The sequence below is a fragment of the Falco biarmicus genome, chromosome 4 (assembly GCF_023638135.1).
Source record: "Falco biarmicus isolate bFalBia1 chromosome 4, bFalBia1.pri, whole genome shotgun sequence".
Lineage (NCBI taxonomy): Eukaryota > Metazoa > Chordata > Aves > Falconiformes > Falconidae > Falco > Falco biarmicus.
The window spans coordinates 21,916,785-21,938,216 of record NC_079291.1 but is presented as its reverse complement, the minus strand read 5'-3'; the positions used below and the strand labels follow the sequence as shown (position 1 = coordinate 21,938,216).

Genomic DNA, 21,432 nt, shown 5'->3' with positions numbered 1-21,432 from the left:
TAAAAAATACAACCCTGGGGAAAACATGAATGAGCTGGCCTGACACAAACCAGAAAAGAGGACACCATAGATGAGCTCTATGTAGTTTTTATATATGTAAAAATTTGCTACAGACAATATGCTGATCAATTGCCATAATGCATCACTAACTATATAGCCAAAAACCTTTTCCTAAATTTGGGCTTTATCTTCCGTATTGAAAATGGAATTATTTCTTTTCCTCCTCTCGGTGGGCATGGAGAATTACCTAAGCAAGACTATAGCAAGTATTTCAAAACTTCTGGTGAAGAGAAATTGGGACAAACATCTGTCAAAGTGTCCTAGATATAAAGGGAACAAAGGTGAGGGTGTAGACTAGCTAAAACTGGTTGAGATCGCCTTTGGGATACAGATGTAAGATCAACTTCTCTAGCTTAATTTGTATTGTGTCATTAAATTCCAGTATAAGAGAAAATATTGTGGTTTAGGTGATGGCCAGGAACTATGGTTTTGTCAAAGCAGAGAACTACTTTCAAAAAATTTATCTTTCGCCTTCACCATTATCACTCTCACTACAATTGAATTCAAGTCTTGTAGCAGAAGCCCTGCTTACCTTAAGAAGTAAGCTAATCAAAACAATTTTGCTAATAATAGGGGTTTAATAATAGACAAAGCTTTAGGTTACAATTTCTTAGTCTTTTTACCATGCAGTTTTATTAGTGAGAGTATTGGTAAAAATACCTGCATTAGCATCATGCAACATTATATCTGAACGTAGTAAGGGCATGAGAAACAACATTAAAAAGCAATGCAATTTAAAGCTTATTATCATAAGTAGATTTAACATTTAAAACTTCAATGTTTTAGTAAGGCAATGAGACTGAGACTTCTTAAGTGCATATGCCATTTTTTAAAATAGAACAAAAACTCTCTCAAAAATGCTACCCTTCCAATTAAATTCCCAGAAGCTACCTGTGTACTGGAGGATCACAGTTATTACTGCAGTGGAGTAACAAGCTTATTGTAGCCATAACACAATATTTTTACAGGAAACTATATAGCCTATGCCAAATTTATTAGTATACATCAGTGCTTGGAAATTAAATTAATGACCAAATTTGCATGACATGTTAGCTTACTGTGAAAATAAGGGTTATCCTACAAAGCAGCAATCACATTCTGTAATAAATCTTCATGAAGCAGTGCTCGATACCAAGTACATCTAGAGATGCCAAAAACCTTCATAAACTCTACTCACAGACTGACCCACTCTGTGAACACCCTCACAGGATATCGTAAGCTCTCCCATAAAAAAAAATTAGAATAGATGTGATTTATGCAGCAACTCCATTCATTAAACTAGCTCTGGATAGTCATGTTTCAGAGTTTCATGGTGACAAAGCACAGGCCTCAAACAGATGCGTTAGATATGAGCAGAAATGCAATTCTCATGATGAGAGAAGGAAGAATGTTGCAATAAGGTGTGGGGAACAAGCATCTTTCTAGGGAAGTAAATGCTATTCGAAACTGAGTGTTTTACATTCTTAAGGACAATATGCAAGAGAGTGAAACAGTTTCAAACACCGTTATGTTTCTGATGGCAGATGGTTCCCTTTTGGCTGAACAGTGGTAAAGGTTCTTAATCAGGTCTGCAAATACAGTGAACCTTCACATTGCTGAAAGAGAAGCATCACTCCATTAAAAGCAAGTTCATAAGCAAGTGTTAATCCCCATGCAATGTAGCATTTATCATTTTTCATGCAAGTGCTCATTCCAAGAGGATTATCACTTCCCCATCCTGCCCTCTGGCTGACTACACAGGGCAGAGAAATTCTTTATTCCATATGGAAGGGGAGAGGGAGGTTGGAGGAAGCTGTGATCTCCAGCTTCCAGTTCTGCTGTAGTTACTCTAACTTGAAAGTGGGAAAGAGCACAGGCCAATGTTGCAGCAGTTGCTCTTCAATGAGAATACAGATACTGCTTCCCAGAAGCTGTCTAGCAATTAGTAACACATGTCATGCTACAAAGATGGGGGGAGGGAGGTGGGGGGTGCAAGCACTCTTTGCTAGTATCTGTACAGATCCTACCAACCTGCCTGCCTGAATGGTCAGATACACCTTTCATTTGTCCACACACAGAGTATTTCATTTAAGCCTGATTAAAGTGATTCTATTTGAAATGTCTCCAATATTAATAAAGTGACACAAACCAAGTACTGGAAGCACAGTCCTACAGCTAAGATCTGTGAGTATATAAATCCACTTGTATAAGTTTATGAAATTTGAGCCACCTTTCCTAATCAGATATGCACTTCTCTAAAGAACTGCCCTTTGAGGTGTAAATTGCTTAGAAAAGAACATATTTTACTTGGAAATATATTAGTTACAGGATACCTTTTCTTCCCTTTTGGGCATAGCTTCCTTACCGCTACACTCACACCTCTCCTTGCAGAACAGTTACAGACTACACACAGCTCACCTGGGTGCTCTTATGTAACACATCTACTCATGCAACAACGTCATTGTAGGCAAAAACATGTAAAGACATGTTCTAGACTAAATGGCACGTCAAACTCATCACAGAGACAATCGGAATATTATTTTGTAACACACCACACATACATAAAGTCAAAAGCACTGCGTATACGAAAGCAGCTAATAATGCTGATAATTTGTATCTACGATCCTACATAGCTCCTTAGAAATAAATGCTGCAACAAAAACTAGATTACATGAATGACATCTAGTGGACATACCCTTCCACAACAATCACCTTTGTCCAACCAAAGCTGTTGCAAGCTCCACTTGGCAAAAGCAAGCACCTGAATATCAATTAAACAATGGTAAGAATTTTCCTGGGTTTTTTGTTTACTCACTTTTCTGTCTTCATAAAGTTAATATCACATGGACGTGCCTTAATCTCTCCTATGCCCCAAAACTGAATATTATTCATCACAAATCACCAGATCCTCAAGTTCTTAAGAAAACACAGCTCTAAAAGCTTGTGAACACTACCAAAGCCCTCTCTCATTTCAGTCATTTAAAGTAATTCCTTTGTGTTTCATTCCCCACTACTGACCAGAAAGAGCTGATCTGTCTTGCTTGTATAATACCTTGCACAAGAGACTGTGGCGTTTTAATAGAGTTCCTAGCTACAATGGCAATACAAATCACTATTTTTGTATGCAGGATGATGATGTCAGGAGTCATTAAGTAATACTGTCGCACACAGATTGCTGAGTTTTCTTTCAGACTGTTCAAACACGTTTCAGCTTTTGAGTGGCTGCACTATACAGTTACACTACAACTATGAAACAAATTTTCAGAAAAGGAAAAGCCAAGTTTTTTCTTCTGCCCTAGCAGATTAGAGGAACGCACTGATTCAGTTGCAGTCAGTATCTCCTCCACAAGCCCCCAGGTCCTACTTTCACCACTTTCCAACTGGTTACAATCTGAAGAGCAATCTACTAATCAGGGCTCTGTTATGCTGCCCTTCCTAAGAATTACAATTTCACATGGATATACAAATATGTAATGCTTGGTAACCCTGCAATACATTTGGAGGCTAATCATGCTGCTGTAAATAATACAAACTAGATCCTTCACCCCAGCAATGGACAAATGTGGGGGAAATAATGAACAACACACATAAAGGAGACATATGTCCACTAAATGACACTGAACATCAGTGTCATCATGTGTTCTGATGTTAGTTTCGTTAAAGTTTTTCTCATGTGACCATAGACAAGTTACAGACTAATAATCTTAATACACACCCAGTTTAAATGAGCATAAATATATATATAAGTTCAAACACATACAAGTATATATATATAAGAATATTTTACAATAGACACAAAATAGTCTGTGACACTTCCCAGGAGATCAAAAATGAAACAGTCTCAATTATCAGCTATCATTCCTTAACATTAATTGTGATAATACATATCTGTACTGCAAATTCAAAGTGTGAGACACATAAAAAAATACCTCGTGGGCATTGCCTAAAATAGGAAAGTGCAAGAGGATTTCCTTCAGGGGAAAAAAAAAAAAAGGTATCATGTTTTAAGTTAAAAATGCATTTCATTTCCATCTGAAAAGTTCCTGTGTACAGGTAAAAAGCTGTCTATTCTATGTGTATACAAGATCAGCTTCTTTAAAGTGCTGTCTCTATGGCAGGATAGGATATATATGAACGAAGTTCTAACTACATCTCACATTATACACCGAGCACATATCTAAAACTGCCTAAGGCAAATCTACTGATTTGGTTTCCAGACAGCTGCTCTTCTCAGGAAAGAGCCTTGACAACTCACTGAAGGAGGATCACCAGAAAAGTATCAATATAATGTTGTCAGGTTTGAATAACTAGAATTCATGCCTCATAAACGGGCGGCTTTCTGCACAGGTTCCCACAGATGACTACTATACCTTTTCTTTGACTGAAATGGCAAGGAAACAGAATCCTGACTCCAGCAGTTCTTAGAAGCAGAGCACCAGCTGCGGTCCCCCCTAATCACAGTAACACAAAAATGTTTGTGCAGTGAGTAGTTCATCTAGTCGTACCACAGTAAGACACTTCTGAAAAATCTAGTAAGAAAATCTACAAACTTGTCAAAGGGAAAGGGAAAGGGAGAAAGAGAAAAGTCCTGCAAATGATAGCCGTGTTTTCTTGGTTTACAGAATCCAGGATAACACAAGCCTTTCTGGCTTCTCCCTTTCCTGTGCCTTGTAAGATAAAGATAGAAAGGAAGCAGCTAGTTAAAAACCCAGACCTGTAGGTAAGCAGTTCAAGGAGATACGCTAGGCCACTAAAGTACCTGGGAGATTGGGTATGCATCGTATGTGTCAAGACATGTATCTTGAGGATGGCCAGGCTGTTCTTTGGCAACTGAATCTGTTGAGTGTGAGAGGGCACGCTTTGCTGCTTGAGAGCACAAAGTTGCTATTCAGTTCATCTGTGATACATATAATTTTCATGTCAAATGGGCTATACTTTCAGCAGTGTTATTTCATTGCTCAGAACAACAGTACAGGACACTGGGCCCCCAAGGCAGTCTAAACAGTCCAGGTGAGTACTACGTAGGTAAGGCTCACAGAGTACGAATGCTTATCTTGCATTTCCTGAATCTAGAACTCCCCCAAATAAAACTTTCATTTTATTTCTTTCTGGTGCATAAGTTCCATCTTCTCCTTGACTGGGCAATTACAGAGCAGAAAGATTTTCTTCCATAACATCCATTTTGGACTTATTTAAGGAGAGTTTCATGCACAAAACAAAACTTTGCAAACAATCCAAGTTCTATTCTATGTTGATTTTAATTTCAAGACACTAACTGCAGAAGTATCCCAATAAAACCACATAAAGACAGAAAAGAAACTACATATCACAATTCTTGGGTGGAATAAGCAGTTTGAAATTTCTGAACAATTGACATTAATATGTTGTCCTCTTTGCTGGAAAGTTAAAAAAAAAAAAAAAAAAAAAAGTAGCGAAAAGCTTTGTGAGATTCTCCAGAGCTGAATTAGGGAAGTTGGTGCACATTGCACTTTTGAGTTAAAAGCAACTCTGCCAGATGAATCAGGTAAATAACAATTCACTGCATTTCCCTGTTCCTGTGGCGAGACACAAGTGACATGAGTGGGATTTTCTTAGTGAGACTCCTGAACAGGACGAAATTCCACAAGCAAAAAATATGAGATGCCTATGTTAAAAATAATGCAGAGATATTTATATCTATGACTATACTCATCTTCCTACTGCCTCATACCTTTCATTTCCTTATGAGCTTATACTTTGGTTCTCATAACATATTCCAGCTGCAAGGCCTTTGACACAGACACAGTTTCCTCATATGAGGGAAATTATATGGCTAGCACAACAAGAGGTTGATGCTTAAAGAATCTAAGTGATGCTCTAATATAAAAATATTAACATTGGGTCTGATGAGTTATGGCAATGCACAAGTCAGTCAACAGAAAAGATAATTTGTTAAAATAATTTCTTTCCTGTCTGGTGGTTTCAGCTTCTGTGCAGAATGGTTCCCTTCGCATATTCTGAAAATATATTGAAGCATACTTGAGAAGACCCTGTGACTCTTAGAAACAAATCTGAAACAGAAATAATATCAATTTCATTGCAGGGGTGGGTGGGGATGGATATCTGTAAGAGCTTGGTTTCTCAGTTTCTAAAGAGACTTTCAGCATTACGGACCAAGAGAAAGCAGCCCTATGCTTTTTGCTGGAAGTTTGCTTCAAAGTGTTGCTCCGGGTGTCTGATGGCAGGGTGATAAGCTGCCACAGGAAACATCTCTAAACACACAGGTTACAATAGACTTTCTTAGGAGGATGAATATCCATTCCGACTGGACCAGTTGGATGATGAAAAAGTGAATGTCTAGATCTCATGCAATGGTACAAGCAACATAGCTACATTGCTGAAACCACACGAATGAGGCAAGACCTTACCAACCCAAATGAAAAACAATTAATACAACTTCATATTTCAGCACAATTATGTAAACCAGATGCTTTTAAGCCTCTGATTTTCTCTGGATAATCATGGAGCAGCTGTAGCTAAACAAGGTGTCTCATTATAGGAACTTGTTTAAAAAAATTGCACTAATTACGTTTAAGATACAGCCCCAAACTCAAGGTTTGTGTTTTAACACTTGAAACTGAACAAATTGGGATCTGATTACATGTACTAACACAGGAGTGACCTATTCAAACTACATCACTCTGATTAAGCAGATATACTCAAAGTAGATAATTTCTCATGAAGGGTTCAGCACTCAAAAATCTATTCCTGATTCTGGTTTATTAGAATCTAGAGTTATTCATCTTTCTGGCACATCGCAATGCTCACCTGGGTTGAAAATCTATGACAAACCTTTACAGATAGCTTTACGGGAATGCTGAAAGAAAGACAGTGTACACTCAAAGAGGTTCACAGCCTTTCCTTTCGGTTCTGGTATTGAGCACACAGAACTGAAAACTCAGATATTTCTGATGATCGTGTCATGAAGTCAGTACATCATCAGAAAATGAAAAAAAACCTTAAAAGAGTATGTAAGTCCTTGCATACCAAACTTTACATCTCTTATTAAGAACTTGTTGCTCAGACCAGAAATACATTTTCAAAGGTGCTATACATCTTCATAGTTTCAGGAAAGATAAAACCCAGCTGCCCGTTAATGCTAGATTTTTATGTTTTTAAATACAGGGAAAAGTAAGAAAGGTCAATCTAGAGAACACATTCAGGGCCAAATTATGCAGCTAGATTTTAGTCAAGAAGCAACAGGGAATTCAGTGAAATTACAGAGATATACTCAAAACTAAATTTGACCTTATAAATAGAAAAAAATAGAGCCATTTGCAAGGATATTCTGAACAAAACTGTTCAGTTGAAGCTCAATGAAATAAAAGCCACAATAGCATTCAGTATATACTACTGAATATGTTAGAGGACTAGAATACTTAGTGTAAGAACTGGAAGAAAAAAATGGTACTATTTATGTACATATTTAAGATGCTTTTGATGTATTTTTTATTAAATTCTGGTCAGTACTCTAACATGACTGTGATCAGACTTCCACCACATGGAAAGATGACGTAAATTATTTTCTGATATCTACCAAAGGATCTCTCATGTTTACCCAATCTTCCATGATTCAACAGTCTGACACTTTTTAGCGGGATTGCAAACTCTGTATCACTTCAAAGTTGTAACTTACTACCTGTATGAAAACTCAAAATACAGAAAGTGAAAACAAAATAAAGTTGAGGACATAAGAAAAAAAACCAACAGTTCACTACCACATACTTGTTCTGAAATATACAGAAATTCAATTTTCTAAAACGTGATTTTTATTATTTGAGCAAATTATAGGTCACTTGCACAAAATATCTTTAAACAGGAAAAAAACAAAAACATTTATTTGTAAAAAATAGCACCGTGATAGTCAAATATTAGTTTAGTAAGAAAAAGACAGTATATTCAAAAACTAGTATGAAAGATTAAAGCAAGGTTTTAAAGTTCTGTTTGAAACCATATTACAAATGAGCTTTAGAAGCAACTATAAAAGCAGTACAATAGCAACAGTGAGGGTTAATTCAAGTTTTGGAAGAGCTTTGCAGTCTAAGTATAGCTTATGCTAGTAAAGCAAAAAATAAACTCTAGAAAGCATAATATACTTATGGTTACAATCAGAATTATAACCATACTAGCTGATGGAATGTTAAGAGATGAGCCATAAACACACACACACACACACAACTCCACCCATAGTAAATCCACCCTAATTACAGGTTTAGAACAAAAAAATTCAAATTAAAATTGTTTGTAATATTGAGGTAATATTTGTAATAGCTACTACAGAAGCAGCATGCAGAAACACAGGAACCATATTTTAGATATTATTTTTTTGAAAAGAAAAAAAAAGGTATTGACTAATCTAGATTAAACCAGGTGATAGCAGCTAAAACAATCTCCTCAGATTTTGTAAATCTAGAGAGCTGTCTATGAAAAAAGAAACAAAGAATACTCAGTGTATGCCTTTCTCTTTGCTTTGATTATGGAAAAACAAAGGCAAAAGGGCATAAAAGACCGCAAGTTTCAGTTATTCAGCCAAATGCAGTGCAGTGAAGATAAAACATTTTGTTCAGTCAGGTTTTTGGTTTTGCTTATACAAACTTCAGACACTTCGTATCTGTTCTATCCTTTCTACATACCAAAGTTCAAAAAGGTTTGTACCAAAAGGTTTCATCACAGAAACACAGCAGAACATAACTGCTTGTGTAGTGAATGTCTGGTTGCCTTGGGCCATGTAGAGCTGGTTCTAGAAAACATGGCCATACTGCTATGCTGTACCAGCCAGAGCCGCAGCTGTGCTCCACTACACCTGACACAAGAACACTGCAGGACCAAACCCATCCCCACAGAAAGTCATGACATCCCCAACAACCTGAGACAATCTGCAATCTGTTCTACCTAATTCATAATGAATTGACATTTGACAATGTAATGTCAATTCATTGTCATTACATGACAGTTGATTATGCAGTGATGTGTACAGGAAAAAAGTCTCCTAGCTCATGTAGACGTAGCTCTTACAGCACATGTTTTTGGTTTTAGACCAAATATTTAGCCAGGGGTAGTGTTCTGTGTAATGACTATTATAGAGTTTCTGTGGGCATAAACAGCAAATCTTTTGATGTGATCAGCACCATCTTCACCACTAGGAAGAAGGCAATACATCAAGTTTCCCTCACTTTCACTAAAAAAAAAAAAAAAAAGAAAAAAAAAAAGGAGATGGTAAAGAAACTGAGTGGTGTTTAGGTGTAGTTCTGCCAGCCCAACACTGGGAACTGTCCCTCTCAGGATTTAAAGGGCTCTGTCCAGAAATTAAGAAATTCAGGCTCTGCATAGCTAGTTCCAAACATGATTATTTGATGAGAAGTGCCAAAAATTATGAAATAAAGAATAGATTTTTTTAAAATCAAATATATGCCCCAGTCTCCATACGTTAGCATGACTTCAACCAAGAACACAAAATGATCAGCTAGAAAATAACAAAATTTTGCTTACTGGAAGAGTTTCCCATGCTAGCCAGAAGTAAGATAAAACTTGCAGCATTTTTTTTTTCCCCTATGCTTGTTTATATGATGAAGGTCATGTTATTTTAAGGAATTTCAACTCTTCATTAGATGTAGCAGACTACAGATTCTGCTGGGGAGATCTGATGTCTGCTTAATTCATTTTGCCAACCTGTTGTCTCACTGAGCTGCAGTGACTTGGAGCAAAATCAACAGAAAACTATAAATATGCAGAATTCCAAGATCTTCATGGTCATTTAGATTGTTCTTGTAGACTCAACAAGATAAAAATATCAACATTCAGAGGCAAAAAAATTCAGTTTATAACTGGTATGGAAGTCAGGTAACCCTTAAAAAAAAATGTTTCTGTCAGGTGAAAACCAATCAAGTCATCATGCTAGCTTTAAAGTCATCCAATTTCAGCAAACACCTTTGATCTATTTCAGTGTTCTGTTACTAACCTACTGCTCATGAAGAAATATTCAAAATGCAGAAATTACAATGAACAACAGAACCTTGTCCTACCCAGACACAGATGCATTACAGACTACAGCAGATCATGGGAAAAGTCAGTCAGTTCTCACTCTCGTAATACACAAAATCATGAATTCCATGAACAAAAAAAAAATGTTGCTTTCTGCTTACCTGATATGGAACAATACTCCCATGAGCAGTACCCCAGCGTTTTCCTTCAATTTTGCAATTAAGGTAATTAGCTGCTACATGAGTGAGACATGCAACCTGGAAATGGAGAAAAAGCAAAGTATTCAGGAAAGCTGAAACTTCCTTGACAATTTCTCTGAGATTTCTGTCTATTTATATGCACTTCAGATAGATAAGTTAAAATACTTATATCAAAAAAGTATCTTTTATATATTACATATTATGTATATTTTTAATATGAAAAAAAAATCAGGGTACATCTGTATCATGGAAGTGCTTGTGTAAGTACAACTCAATAAACTCAAAAAATAATGCATGTCCTATAACATTACTAATGCTAGAGAAATCTAGCATTCAACTACCCTAAGAGATAAGACAGTATTACCCTTTGCAAAATGGTCAACTGCAGCAAAGGGAAAAAAAAAAATCAGTGACATGCCCAGAGTCTAGTGGGAAGCATGATGGATTTGTGGGATAGAACTCACCATTTCCTGAACCTCAATCCCATGCTTAAATCACAAAGGCTTTTTCTCAGTTACAAGATTTTTATTTTCTCCTATGCTTCTCATTTTACATGTCCAAGCTATGGAAAATACTTCTGAATTCTTCAGCTCCCCACATGCTCTGTAATATTAATTAAGTGGTAGGCCTTGGTAAATCATCTGCCATTAGAAGATAAGGAGAGATTTATCAAGTTATTAGTCAGACAGACAAAATTGGAGAAAGATTAATGTTGTGAAAAATATGGCATGCTAATTTGGTAACCACGATTTGAGGGGATAAATAAATAGTTTGCAAGCATGAATGTATCTTAGGAAAAAGAAGTGAACTTTTATGATGCAGTGATGCATAAAAATCAGTGGTTCTGTTATAATCAATGGCGGATTCTTTATTCTTATTTCTTTGAGAGAACAGTGTATGAATATATCTGAAGCAAAGTAATGCATCACATTTAGCATGCAAGGTTATCACTAATTCACCAGACACAATGTATTTTTTCTGCTGTTAACTAGTTGTGCCAGTAAGTGCAATAGTAAATAAGTAAATAGGCCATGTGACCATTTTTTTCCCAAAAATATTATTTTCTTCATATTTCTTCCCTAGATGGAAGAAATTTCCTATGATGACCCAGGCCTTTACACTATTCTGTGCCTACTAATGTCTAATCTACAACAAAACTTGCAGTAATTAATGCAGAGTCCACTATTAACACTCCAATATATATGTGAATTATATCAGAATTTCCAGAAAAAGAATGCCATTTCATTTTCTTCTATCTCAATATATGCTGAAAAGTCAACGTGAATAGGTCACTCTCACATTTAAAGCAAATATTTAACTCTAAATCATGGATACAGTGATTTAGTCCAGCAGAAAACCTAGGAAAACATACAGCAAATAAGAATGGAACTGCTGCCAAAAACTATATTTGTATATACCAACTACAAATACAAAGCTTTATTCCCAAGTACTGCTGGAAAACACTTTGTAGTTGGATTTCAGCTGCAGCTTATTATAGCCCAGTGTCACTTCATTCAGCTAAAACATTGAACAATGTCTAGTCTGTCCTTCAGTCCCCAGGAAAATCTCAGCAATTAAGGAAATGGATCTGGGAGTACATAAAAAAAATTTTTTTCTTCAGGTTTGCAACTTTCCTCAGCAACACAGAATGAAACACACTGTTATTACAGAGAGAGTTTAATGAGTCACAAAAGTGTGTTACTTATTAATAACACATATCCTAGACCCATCGCTCCTGTCATTTTTCAGTTTGGGGTCACACTCCACAGTGATATTTCTTTCTGCCAAAGCAAATGGCTATGCAATGATGATGAAATATCATCAGGTATTCCATATTTGTGTGTAACACTATACAGCTGCGTTATTCCACACAAATTTCACGGACAGGAGAGATGCATGTGCTACAATGGGCTTTTAAAGATACAAGAATGCCCTCTGTGATACATGCATTTAAGTTTTCACACTTCTGGAAGGAAACGCTATACCAGACTAAACTCTGGGAAGGATATAGTGAATTAAAACCTTGTGAAACAGAAATCTTAAAATATTGATGTTGAATATAATGGAGCCAAAATTTTTTTCCATTAATTTGTTCATATTTTATGCTGTAGAAATAGATCTATGAGTTTCATAAATTCTTCACAAGAAGTTTCACAAGAAAACTTCTATCCTTAAAAAAAGAAAAAAATTACCAGTGTTGCAAACTGCTTCAGCTTTCTTGATGAGAAGAATATCTCTTTCAATGATGGAAAACATACATGTCTAGATTTCTCCAAAGCACTTGTTCACAGTACAACAGGAAAAAAAATAATTCAAACATAATACTCGCTAAATATTGCAATTGCCCCACTAAAGCTTCTGCTCAAAGACTTGTTTCAGTGGCAATAGACAGCAAATGCCACAGATGACAGAAGCTTAGCAAAGACACAATTATGGAGCTAAAAATTGCTTAGACTATATCAAGGCCTCAGTTCAACACAATACTTAGCCTGAGGAGTAATTCCATGTCAGTCGATGTACCAACTCATTGCATGAATGCATATGCCTATGCACCCTGCTGAAACTGGTTTATTCATTGTTTTTTCAATGAATCATGAAGGAAAAAAAACTTTTGATTCCCTTTGACTTCCTTCTCTGCATTGGGTACTTTGTTCATAGTCAAATCAGCCAGCCAAAAAGAATTATTATTAGTAGTACTAGTATCATCATCATACAAATAAACTTATATTGACCACATCAAAGTAAGTATTTCAGTGTTTTGCGTTTTACACATACACACACTTAATTGAGCGAACTCTGTAGCCTTTTGACCCTTTCATAACAACTCTCTAATGAATTCAGCAGACTTAAAAGATGAATCTACTTCGACTGTCCCATTAAATTATTATAGACAGTCCCAGGACTACCATGCTTTTCCCTTTCCTCCTGGCTCAGTTCATTCTCCCTGGTCTCTTCAAAGATTTACCTTCACTAAAAAGGCACTATCTGAAAAAAACACTTTCAGCATATACATTTTATGTCCTTAATAAAGAACACAAAGAATTTATCTACCTATACCTAACCATTGGTAAGCAAACTTCTGAACTATAAGCATAAAAAAAGATATCCCAAGTGAACATTTCTACAGACATCATAACCCCTAGCAAAAAAATGTTTTCAACAAATCTGTTTATCCAAATTCCCCTGTAATTCAAGACTCAGTTAGGCTCTCACTGCTAGAGACCCTTCTTGTAGTAGCAATACCTACAGTAAAATCAATCTTTCAAAATGAAGTTTAGGTAGATCTGTATCGCATATTCAGTTAAGTATTTTTAAATCTATATTTAAAAATGCTTTCCTGAAACCTTATAGACCCATTTCTTTTCTCCTTTAATTAAGAACTAATCCTTAAAAGTAACCTTTGGACTTGTAACATTAAAGCAGATGTAATACAATGATACAGACATCACTATTCATTCGCTTGCAGAGACACATCTATGCACTGTAAATAAGTATTATCAAATATCTACAGATAAGTGTTTCTTTATTTCACATCATTAAAGGGAACACACACTTCAACATTCCTTTCTGATATTACTGTTGACGGCCAAATCACATATTTGCATTACATCCTTACTTAAACCAGAACAAAAAGAGAGCTGCATTAAAATCTGAAAAGTTATGCTCAGCTTATGATGCAATGAGACAGATGGGAAACAAGATATTAAAAGCCACAAGGTCAGCAGACAAAGAAAAGAGACAGAATTTCAAAAGATTTTTTTCAAGATAGCACATCAAACATAATTTATTACAATGAGTTCACTGAGTCAATCAATCATATACATGCAAGTTCAACAAGTGTATACGAATAACAAAAGAAGACAGGTAACTGGAAAGAGGAGAAAATAACATTTTAATTATATCCTTTACTTTCTTCTCCCTCCAATTTTGTGTCTGCTTTCCTGCCACATATCTTAACAAGACTGACTCTTAGCCAACTGATTTTTTTTTCCTCATTTTTTGTTTAATTTTCCTGAAAGCATGTAGACTGTCTTTTAGGACCTTCGAGACACAGGCATTTTACAGCACCATAGATAACTTATTTTACACTATATAGGGAACTAGTAACCCAAATATTAATTTATAGCTTTTAAGAAAAAATCATCCTGGAAAACTTCAGTGCTTTCTGTTGTAGAAAGACCAATAATATTCCACTTACACCTTTTCCTTATTTCTGGTGATACGAAAAAGATATCTTTAAATGAGGAAAATTTGAACATAAGACCACAATCCTCATTTGGTGTACATAAACAAAGCTCTCAAAATCACTGACCCTACGCTGGTATTTCTCTAATGACTGATTGTACTGTTTCATACATTTTCCCCTCTCCATGTTGCAATAAATAGTTTGGCACTGATAGATCAATATTCAAGTGTGATTACTTTGGCTTTTGCAGTTATCTGACATTGACCTTCTCATTTGTACATTTGTATTGAAGCTGCTCCCACAGACACGTGCACGGGGTGACCCTTGGCTCTTGCTTCTTGAGTGTTTTTTCATTAAAAAAACACCAAAAACATTTAAGAAAAAAAACAAACTCTATCTTTACCCAGAAATCTCTACTCCACTTAGAAGAAAAACCCACTCCTTTAATTGAAGTCTAATTACATTCAGCCGCAAGGCTTAATCAGAGTAGAAGTAAATTCTTACTAGTCTGCAATCTCGCTGCTGCCATAGACAGTGCACGTTTTATGCTACATTCTAAGCGTTGACCCAACTGGTTCAGGATGTTCTTTGTGGCATGGTGCTGTTCTACCGGTCTGTAGGCAGAGAACTATGTTTCAAACTCCTGCAAGAAGGAACTGGGCAATGAACTGGGAACCACAACCTTGCACGGAGGCAAGAAAGCTGCCACAGTTCAAGGCAGCCCATTCCACAGGGGCCCAGCAGGAAGCCACAGCCTTCCCAGGAGCTGTCAACAAACATCACCTTGTGTCTGGGCACGTTAGGGCCTCCCATCTACCCTGGAGTTGAGAGCTCTTCAGGAGCTAAAAATCAGCTCAAGAGTGGCATACACCCACAGGCTGGGCAGACGGCCCCACAGCAAAGCCACTGCCCACAAAGCTGCAAGATTTTACAAATTCATCAGTGGCGCCCCGAGAACTGTGCAAAGCAGCATGTGTGACCTTCTCCTGAATTCACATGTTGTCCCATAATCCCTCTCCATATAGTTCTCTCCCCTTCAAGAGCCAGCAATACTGTATATGCTTTCAGCCAGTGCTTTGCAGACCAGCAAATTCCATGAATGCCTTTGAAGAAGTCTGTAAAAGCTAGCTAAAAAAGCAAGACTGATATCACGTAGGCCAAGGCTTACAATTAAAGAGCCTACACCCCCTTTAGAAAATGTCATGTTATGAACACTGTGGTCTGGGTAAAAAGCATTTTCTTCCCAGTGACACCGACTCCTCTTAATGTGAGACTCCAGAAAGTGAGCGTGAATACACCCTTCATAACAGAAACCTCCCGGCATTGAAGCATCAGCAAATGGTATAATCCCAGCCACAGATGCAATCTTGTGAAGATAAAGTCAGATCCTTAATGACAAATAACTACAGTTTTAGAACAGGTCTCATATTAGCTCCCTTTTTAGGGCCTTCGAGCCAGGCACTTAAGCAGGTGTCCAGCTCCATGCCATGTGTCCAAGCCCATGCAGCTTGTGGGACTTGCTGATTTAAGTTACCCCCTTGATCAAATAGCACACGGCAAATCACAATCACACAAATTATGTGCTAGGAGGTGCTTAATGAACTAGAAACAATAAAAGATACATGCAATGAGAAAAACAAAAGTAATGTATTTAAAACCCTACCTTGAACACAGATTTTTCAAAGAAGAAAAACAAAGCAAAAGATAAAGTGCACAATTGTGTAGATATATTTTTTTGTGTAAAAGTGCCAGCTGAAAACAATATTTGCTTTACAAAAAAACCTTTAGACTACATATATAGAGGGAAACTCAGGCATCTTCAGAAACATAAAGCATTTGGATAGCAGAGAACTGCCAAGTTCAGTAAGATGCAACAACAAAAAGAAATTATCTACAAATGATTTTTTAGATGAGCTATTTAGAGCTTAGAAAAGACCAGAATGAATGCTTCTGTGCTTGCCACAGCACGGAGATCATTTCCTGATTAAAATTCAATTAGTATTAACAACAGCAAGGATTGATGCAACTAAACAGATATAGGACTTGAAATTTCAAAAATATGTATTATTTAGTATACAGTTTCAAGAGAAAGTAAATGTTAAACTGACTCCTATCCCTCTGTAGTCTCCACTTAAAAAAAAAAATAGAACAAACCTACACACACTCAAATTAATTTTAGGTGAAGGATCAGAAATAAAAATTCTAACCACAGAATCTATTAAGACCACACTTCAGCACTGACATGAAAAAAGGGGAAAAAAGATTTAATTAAAATAAGCTCTGTTTGAAGAAAACAACATTTTAAAATGAAGAATAAATTACATTTTCTTGATTAAAATAAAATACTAATCAGATTTTTCTGAAAGTGTGAGAAAACATACTACTTAGACCACTGAAAAATTCTTGTTTCAGCTCCACAACAGCACAGGAACAGCTCTAAGGAACGTAACATTAAAAAAAAAAAATTATTAAAAAGAATATTAAAAAAACCCAAGAACTCCAAAGTTAGTCTGTACACTGCAAGATCTTGGTGCACTTACATACAAACTTTAATCATATGGTCCAATAATATTTTTCTATCAAGCCTCTGACCTACATTTAATTAGTATGTACTTACTGAATATTTACTTTCAATTTATTCAGGAATATATAGCCCAATCACTCTTAGAGTCCCTACCAGCCTTTATACACATCACATGTTGTACACATCGCACCTTCTGCCATTCTGAGTTTCTTTCAAAAGATACTTCCCTGAAACAAGGGTGATTCATCTGCCAGATTTCAAGTTTCCACTACAAAGAATGAAGGGACTGAGTTTCTCAGGAGGGAAAAAAAAAAAAAAAAGAAAAACCCCATCAACGTATTTTCCCATAACTTGTTCCTGGAAACAGATGAATCATTTTAATAGTAACTTTAAAAACAAATCACTTTCTGGCAATTCCATGACATGGAAAATTCAGCCAAAACAGTTAAAACTCTGGCAAAGTTATAAAAAACAAAATCAGACTCTGATAACAGACATATCAGACAACCTTAAGTATAAATAACACTTCTACAATCATTTCCTCAAGTCTCTGTCTTCTCAAAAGAAAGAATATATATCCACTGAAATATTAAATGCATTACGCCCTGTATTTTCACACAGCTTTACTAAATCCAAGCAAAATTCAACTTACAGAAAGTTTCTTCTACTATATTTTACACAGCTTTTTTAATACTAGAACATGTGTTTTTAAAATTATTCCTTAATTATAGCCTTTTCTGCCAAGAACCTATGCATTTAATATGAATGATAACTTTCTCTTTTATTCTTTGTAATGATGCCTGGTGGTATTTCATTGATTGTTTAGAAAATAGCACAGATCAAGTTCTCGGGGTGGCTTCTATTCATGCAAAGAGCTGCGAGCATACTTGCAAAACACAGACCAGTTTGGGTTGTGGGAGGTAGAGGAACTCCTCTGCTGAGCGACAGAGTACAGGGAGGAGGCCAGTAGGTTGAGGACTGTCAGGGAAAACCTGCTGGAATCACACCTTGGCTTCCCTGAGACAGGTCCAACAGGCAGGCAGGATGCATAATAGGGAGGATTTCCCATCCTCTTGCTGCTGGCTGAAGGAGCAGGCAGCAATGGCAACAAGCTCCTGCCTGGCTTGTTGTGCCTGCTGGTCCCCTCTGTGGCCGCCCCACCTGCCCCGGGGCCCTCGCAGGCCAGGCATGAGGCTCAGCAAAGCAGAACCAAGCAAGAACGAGGGCAATGATTCATCTAGCTTGGAGGTGTCGCTGACGTTATGTTGGCCTATGCCCTGCATTAAAAACCGCTTCCATAAAGGAAAACTGATGGGTCCACTGCCATAGGAGACTCCTTTCTGAGGGGACTGAAGACCCAACATGCAGACCAGACCCACGCCTTGGGGAAGCCTGCTGCCTGCCTGGGGCCCCAGTTAAAGGTGTGAGGAGAAAGCTGCCCACCCAGGCACGGCCCTCAGATTATGATCCATCACTGGTTTTTCAGGCAGCAGCAATAAAGTTGTGACAAGAAGTCTGAGGGCAATCAAGAGAGACTTCAGGGCCCTGGGATGGCTGGTTAAGGGATGCGGAACACAAGCAGTGTTCTCCTCTGTCCTCCCAGTTGCAGGGAATAATGGAGGAGGAAACAGGAATACCCAGAAGATCAATGCCTGGCTTCGAGCCTGGCGTCACCAGCAGAATTTTTGGTGTGCTGATCATGGGTCAGCCTACATAACACAAGGGCTGCTGTCAAGAGATGGGGTACACCTTTCTCAAAGGGGAAAAGGATCTTTGTGCAGGCATCAGCAGGACTCATTGAAAGAGCTTTAGATTTGAAGGGATAAAATCAGGCTCCCTAGAGATAAGCCTAGGGCAGCAGGCCAATATTTTTGGGACAGTGTGCTAGTGAGGTCCTTTGCTCTGTTGCCTCAGCGAAGGTAGGAGATGGAGATCCATGTTGCAGCAAAGGCACTAGGGTTATTGATGTGTTAGAAATGACAGAAGTGCTTGAGAACAGTCATGCAGGAATTAGGGCTTCTCCACCCCAGGAAACGTGGCAGGATCAACAGCCCCACGGAAGCGCATCTACACCAGTGCACACACCATGGGCAACAAACAGGAGGAGCTGGAAGCCATTGCAGCAGGAAAACTATGACACAGTTGCCATCACGGAAACACGGTGGGATGACTCACACAACTAGAGCGCTGCAATGGGTGGCTATAAACTCTTCAGGAGGGATAGGCAAAGAAGGAGAGGCAGTGGGGTAGCTCTGTATGTTAGGGGGTGTTTGCGTTGTCTAGCGCTTAATGATGGTGACGATGGGATTGAGTGTTTATGGGTAAGAATCAGGGGGAAGGCCAACAAGGTGGATACCATGGTAAGAGTCTGTTACAGACCACCCAACCAGGATGAAGAGGCAGGTGAAATATTCTAAAAGCAGCTGGGAGAAGTCTCTCAATTGCTAGCCTTGTTCTCAGGGGGGACTTGAACTTACCAGATATCTGCTGGAAATACAATACAGCAGACAGAAAACAGTCTAGGAGGTTCCCAGAGTGTGTGGAAGAGACTTTCATGACACAGCTGGTGAGGGAGCCACTAGGGAAGATGCCCCGCTGGACCTGCTGTTTCTGAACAAAGGACTTGTGGGTGATGTGATGGTTGGAGATTGTCTTGGGCATAGTGATCACAAAATAATCAGAGTTTTCAGTTCTTGGAGGAGTAAGGAGGGAGGTCAGCAAAACTGCTACCTTGGACTTCCAGAGAGCCAACTTTGGTCTGTTTAGAAGACTGGTTGACAGAGTCCCTTAGGAGACAGTCGTGAAGGCCAAAGGAGTCCAGGAAGGCTGGACATTCTTTAAGAAGAAACTCTTAAAGGCACAGAGGCAGGCCATCCCCATGTGCTGGAAGATGAGCTGGTGGGGAAGACAACCAGAATAGCTGAACAGAGCTTTGGTCATTTCTCAGGAAAAAAAGGAGAGGTTATGACCTTTGGAAGAAGGGGCAGGCAACTCAGGACAACTAGGCGGATGTCATGAGGTTATTCAGAGAGAAAATCAGAAGAACCAAAGCCCAACTAGAACTTGATCTGGCTACTACCATAAAAGACAATTTAAAAATGTGTCCATAAATACATTAGCAACAAAAGGAGGGCTAAGGAGAATCTCCACCCTTTATTGGATGTGGGGGGAAAGATAGTGACAAAGGCTGAGGAAAAGGCTGAGGTACTTAAAGCTGCCTTTGCCTCAGTCTTTAATAATAAGACCAGGTGTTCTCAGGCTACCCAGCCCCCTGAGCTGGAAGACACAGACAAGGAGCAGAACAAAGCCTCCATAATCCAAGGAGAAATGGTCAGTGACCTGCTACACCCTTAGACACACACAGGTCTATGGGGCCAGATGGGATCCACCCAAAGGTACCGAGGGAGCTGGCAGAAATGCTCACCAAGCCACTTTCCATCATTTATCAGCAGTCTTGGCTAAGTGGGGAGGTCCCAGAAGACTGGAAGTCAGCAAATGCAACACCCATCTACAAGAAGGGCCAGAAAAAGGTTCCATGGAACCAGAGGCTTGTCAAACTGACCTTGGTGATGGGAAAGGTTATGGAGCAGATCAACTTGAATGCCATTACATGGCGCACACAGGACCATCAGTCAGTGTGGGTTTATGAAAGAAGGCAGGTCCTGCTGACTAACCTGATCTCCTCCTATGACAATCTGACCCACTTAGTGGGGGTGAGGGAAAGGCTGTGGATGTCTTCTATCTAGACTTTACTAAAGCTTTCAACACTGTGTCCCACAGCATTCTCCTGAAGAAACCAGCTGCTCACAGCCTGGACAAGTATACTCTTTGCTGGGCAAAAAATTTGCTGGATGGCTGAGCCCAAAGAGTGGTGGTGAATGAAGTTAAGTCCAGTTAGTGGCTGGTCACAAGTGGTGTTCCCCAGGGCTCAGTATTGGGGACAGTCCTGTTTAATAACTTGATTGATGATCTAGACGAGGGGATCAAGTGCACCCTCAGTCAGTTTGCAGATGACACCAAGCTGGGGGGGAGTGTTGACCTGCTGGAGGGCAGGAGGCTCTGCAGAGGGCTCTGGGCAGGCTGGACCCACGGGCCCAGGCCAGTTGTATGAGGTTCAACAAGGCTCAGTGCCGGGTCCTGCACCTGGGTCACACCAGCCCCAGGCAGCGCTACAGGCTGGGGCAGAGCAGCTGGGAAGTGCCTGGTGGGAGAGGACCTGGGGGTGCTGGCTGACCCCCAACTGGGCTTGAGCCAGCAGTGTGCCCAGGTGGCCAAGGTGGCCAACAGCAGCCTGGCTTCTATCAGAAACAGCATGGCCAGCAGGACTAGAAGAGTGAGGCTGCACCTTGAATCTTGTGTTCAGTGTTGGGCCCCTCACCAGAATAAAGACAGTGAGGTGCTGGAGCGTGTCCAGAGACGGGCAATGAGGCTGATGGAGAGTCTAGAGCACAAATCTTACAACA

General features: G+C 38.7%; 1 protein-coding gene across 6 annotated transcripts in view; it reads right to left on the bottom strand.

Annotated features, from left to right (window-relative positions):
• SUGCT (succinyl-CoA:glutarate-CoA transferase) overlaps window positions 1-21,432 on the bottom strand; it is a 337,967-nt gene that overhangs the window by 259,984 nt on the left and 56,551 nt on the right. For all 6 annotated transcript variants that reach the window (XR_008821583.1, XR_008821584.1, XR_008821582.1 and 3 more), the window contains exon 9: window positions 10,221-10,316. Coding sequence is in view for 3 of the 6 variants with exons in the window: in XM_056337264.1 (XP_056193239.1) it covers window positions 10,221-10,316 (96 nt within the window). In the remaining 3 variants the exon portion in view is untranslated. The remainder of the gene's footprint in view (window positions 1-10,220; window positions 10,317-21,432) is intronic.